The sequence below is a fragment of the Otolemur garnettii genome, unplaced genomic scaffold (assembly GCF_000181295.1).
Source record: "Otolemur garnettii isolate 467f Iridium unplaced genomic scaffold, OtoGar3 scaffold00094, whole genome shotgun sequence".
Taxonomy (NCBI): domain Eukaryota; kingdom Metazoa; phylum Chordata; class Mammalia; order Primates; family Galagidae; genus Otolemur; species Otolemur garnettii.
Window position 1 is genome coordinate 7,060,380 of NW_003852489.1, and position 4,881 is coordinate 7,065,260.

Genomic DNA, 4,881 nt, shown 5'->3' on the forward strand with positions numbered 1-4,881 from the left:
GCGCCTTAGCCGGTTGAGCTATAGGCGCCGAGCCAGTTTTTCTATTTTTAGTAGAGACAGGGTCTCGCCCTTGCTCAGGCTGGTCTCAAATCTATGAACTCAAGCAATCCACCCGCCTCAGACTCCCAGAGTGCTAGGATTACAGGTGTGAGCCACCATGCCCAGCCACACCTCAGCCTCTTGAGTATCTGGGACTATAGGCACATGCTACCATGCCTGGCAAAATTACAGTGTTTTAAAATCATTTGAAATAGTTCCTTCCTGTGTGATCCACAAGTTTATTACATTTTGCTTTTATTTCTTATGATTCTAAAATTTAATAATTATGTTTTCAAAGTCAAATCTACAAACAGTATTCAGAGAAATCTGGCTTATATACATATCCTCTCCCCTTCTCCCTTCTTTCTTTTTATAAGCTGTTTATTTTTCTGTTATTTATTTTTGAGACAAAGTCTCACTTTGTCACCCTTGGTAGAGTGCCCTAGTGTCATGGCTTACAGAACCTCAAACTCTTGGGGTCAAGTGATCCCTATGACTCAGCCTCCTGAGTAGCTGGGACTACAAACACCCACCACAACGTCCAGCTATTTTTAGAGATGGGGTCTCACTCTTGCTTAGGCTAGTTTGAAATGCTGAGCTCCGGTCATCCTCCTGCCCCAGCCTCCCCTTCCCCCCAGAGTGTTAGGACTCCAGGCATGAGCCACTGTACCTGGCCCGGCCCTTATTCTTCTATTTGAAAAAATTTATAAATGCATATTTGTATTTCCCTCTTTCTGAGCTAAATAGGAGTTTACTGTAATATGTATCTCTCCCTTTGTAATAAGTTTAAAAAATGCATATTTCTGCAGGAGTTGCCATTTTATTGGAGACCCTTATGGTGGTAGAAATAGGAGTGGGAAAGGTGGACACCTAATAAGAATTTACTTTAGGTACTTCTCAATACCATGAGAATGACAAACATTCAGCTGTAAAGTAGTACTACAGCTGGGATTCTATCACTGTTCTTAGGCAAAACTTTTTTCTCTTTAGACCTCAGATTTTCCTGTTCTCGACCCCAGCTGGACTGCTCAAGAAGAAATGGCCCTTTTAGAAGCTGTGATGGACTGTGGCTTTGGAAATTGGTAAGAGCTTAATTTTAAGAGTTGCCCTCTCTAGTTAGTGCTCTCAGAAAAGAAGCTACTTTTTTTTTTTAATTTCAGATTAATACAAGGGTACATATGATTGGGTTACATTGTTTGCATTTGTTAGGTAAAGTCCAAGTTGTGGTTGAGACCTTCACCCAAAACATTTTTTTTGTTTTATTTTTTTGAGACAAAGTCTCACTCACTTAGTCACCCTTGGTAGAGTGCCATGGCATCTTAGCTCACAGAAACCTCAAACTCTTGGGTTCAAACAATTCTCTTGCCTCAGCCTCCCAAGTAGCTGGGACTATAGGTACCTGCCACACTGCCCAGCTATTTTTAGAGAGAGGGTCTCTATCTGGCTCAGGTTAGTCTTGAACCTATGAGCTTAGGCAGTCCACCTGCCTCAGCTTCCCAAGTGCTGGGATTACAGGCATGAGCTACTGTGCCCAGCCCCAAGAAGTTGCTTTTGAAGGGTAAAGGGAGGAACCTCAGAATGGGAAAGCATGTGGTATCTTCCTATTCACCCATGATTTGGAGACAAGTTCTCTTCCTCTCTGGACATTATATTACAGTGCTGAAATGCTTCACAAGGATATGGGACTAAATAATCCATGATTGAACAGCTCTAAGGCCACTTTGGATATATCAACAATATAAAGGTTGCTTATTCTTTTCAGAATAGTGGGGAAGTTTAGATGTATTCGTTTTTGCTCTCTTCTGATTTTATGAATTTTTCTTGGCTATAGATGCCCTATTTAAGTTTGTCAGACTTAAGGTAAATGGTCATAGCGTACCTAAGATTCAGGTTTCACAAACTTCCTAAAAGCATGTCTGTTTTTATCTTTCAAATACCTCCCCTAGTCCAAGTAAGACCAAATTGAACACCACTCATTGCTGTTGCCTTAGAGGTAATACCACTACTTTCACTTTTACCTTTTGGGAACGCTGATGAATTTATTTTGTGAACTAAATAGCAGACGCTTTTTTTTTTTTTTTTTTTGAGACAGAGCCTCAAGCTGTCACCCTGGGTAGAGTGCCCTGGCGTCACAGCTTACAGCAACCTCCAACTCCTGGGCTCAAGCGAGTCTCCTGCCTCAGCCTCCCAAGTAACTGGGACCACAGGTGCCCACCACAACGTCCAGCTATTTTTTGGTTGCAGCCGTCATTGTTGTTTTGGCGGGCCTGGGCTGAATTCAAACCCGCCACCTTAGGTATATGTGGCTGGCACCTTAGCCATATGTGGCTGGCACCTTAGCCACTTGAGCCACAGGCGCCTAGCTGGGGGGCCAGGTTTGAACCCACCACCCTCAGTATATGGGGCCGGTGTCCTACTCACTGAGCCATAGACGCTGCCCAAATCCTTCCAAGTATTCATCAAAATACACATGTTGCCTCCATTAGTCCAGGTCCCTAAAGAACAAGACCTAGTTCAGTTCCATTTTGCTTGTATTGATTCATTCAGCATTTATTAAATAAACATCATGAAATGTTGTGTATGATGGGTAGTACTAAAGAAGATAGAAAAGTGATCACTTGCTTGTCATCTTTGGCCTAGTTTTTCATTTTTTTGCTTGCCAGTGTAACTCTTTAAATAGACTAATCCTCCCTGTTTCTTTCTTTCTTAACAAAGACCACAAAAAAGACTATAGACTATACACTGTAGGTAAGACAATAAGCTTCGTGGTTGGGGCTAGAGTTAACAATTAAGAAGGAATCAAGCCCTTGCAACAGATGATTGAAGTACCCAAAGCAGGGCATAGTGAGAACCACGGAGCCTTAGGAGAAGGACAACTGGAAGTGCTATAAAAGAGCTTAAAGGAGGGACTCTGAGAGAGTTCACTTCTAACTCTCCACCTTTCTGTCACCTTGGCTAGGAGTCTGGGGTCTTGAATGTAAATTCTGGCTTTATTACCCATAAGCTTTGGGTTCTCGAGCAAGTCTGTTAATTCCTTTGGACCTCATTTTTTATTCTTTGGAATTGAGATAGTAATAATACCTATACCACAAGTGTAATTCTGGAAATAACTTAAAGTAAGTTGTAAATGTTTCTAGCTCAGTTCCTGGCATATTTGTAGGAGCTCTAGTAAAGAAATGTTTGTTTATATGAAGTGTTTTGTAAACTATAAAACATTATGAGTAAATAAAATATGTACATTTTGAATGTTCTGAAGTAGCTTCTTATATTTGCAGCAATTCTTTCCCTAGGGCTTAGTTCATAGGAAATTTACAGATTTTCTAGACATCTTCCTTATGGTGGAAAGGAAAGGACTTTTTAGTGATTGAAGCTATATCTTAAAATAGCAGGATGTAGAACATCAGATTACATCAGTCTAGGTTTTATTAGTCTCATTGTTTCATTGATACTGTCATGATATCAGTTTTGGAGGTGTCAAGAATACAGACATATGGATGATGGTCCTTCAAATGATGCCTTTACTATTATATATAAGTGAAAGCAGTACTGCCGCCTTCTTCCTGTACTCCTCTAGGCAGGATGTAGCCAATCAGATGTGCACCAAGTCCAAGGAAGAGTGTGAGAAGCACTATATGAAGCATTTCATCAATAACCCTCTGTTTGCCTCTACCCTGCTGAACCTAAAACAAGCGGAGGAGGCAAAAACTGCCGACACAGCCATTCCATTTCACTGTAAGTGCCTTTCTATTTTGATAAAAGATAGTTAGCTCTTCGTTGGGCCCTGTTTCAGTAGCAAATAAACAGTGGTTTGAAGACTTGGACAGCTAACAAGCTCATAGAAGAGAGGAGGAGTTAGCATGGCCTCTAAGAGAGTCAGGGCCACAGTGTGACAAGGAGGCAACATACATCTCAGTGGGTAGAGTTCTGTATAGGACTTCAAAGTGCCTGAAGTCAATAGGTAGTTCCACCTGTTCTCAATTCCTTGACTATATCAGTTAACTTTAATGCTTGGTTCTGTAAAATGAGCTGTCAAAAGGGACCAACCTTTCTGTGCTATTGTGAATATAAGCCTTTTTGCAATCCCTGTAGGCAGTTTATGATCATACATATGTGTTGCTTGAGAGAATCTAGTATTCAACTCATTGTTATTAATTGCCCTTTGTCAAGTCCAAGAAGCAGTTGTTATTTTTGTTCACTTGGTTGTGGCAATGATGGCAAACTTTTTAATCTCATGTGCCTAAAGGACCAGAGAGTCCTTTAATAAAACATAACCCAAAACATGATGAATTATAAATTGCTATCTTTCTTGAATGATTCCCTGAGCATAAATAATGAGATATGAATCTTTTCCCTTCCATTTTCCTCTTCCTCATACTCTTTGGAAATAGTTTTCTAACTAACTCATGGATGGTGATACCTCCTGTTTGGATAGTACTTTGATGTTAGTGCTTTGTTCTTGAATCTTTTGGACCATTTATTCCTAACAACCTAGTGAACCAGGCAGAACAAGTACTTTTGTTTTCCACACAAGAAAACTCAGCTTCTGAAAGGTTAAATAATTTGTGTGCAGTCATGGGACTATTGTATATTGGAGCTGGGACTTAATTCCAGCTAACTTCTAAATCTGGTGGGTTTTTTGTGTTTTTTCTTTCCTTCTCAGTTGGATGAGTTTTGTAAATTGAGACTGGTCCTAAGGGGTAAGGGAGCTGAAGCTGACAAGGTAGATACTTAGGTTCTATAATATTAAAACAGCCTTTTTCTTTTTCTTTCTTTCTTCTTTTTTTTTTAATTATTACCTTTTTTTTTTTTTTTTTTTTTTTTTGAGGCAGATTCTCATTATGT

The 4,881-nt window shown here is 40.0% G+C and overlaps 1 protein-coding gene across 2 annotated transcripts in view; it reads left to right on the forward strand.

Annotated features, from left to right (window-relative positions):
• TADA2A (transcriptional adaptor 2A) overlaps window positions 1-4,881 on the forward strand; it is a 70,097-nt gene that overhangs the window by 30,085 nt on the left and 35,131 nt on the right. Inside the window, exons 5-6 of one of the 2 annotated variants that reach the window (XM_003795616.3) lie at window positions 1,030-1,121; window positions 3,614-3,771. In XM_003795616.3, the coding sequence (XP_003795664.1) occupies window positions 1,030-1,121; window positions 3,614-3,771 (250 nt within the window). The remainder of the gene's footprint in view (window positions 1-1,029; window positions 1,122-3,613; window positions 3,772-4,881) is intronic. The other variant, XM_023516627.1, reaches the window with a different exon arrangement.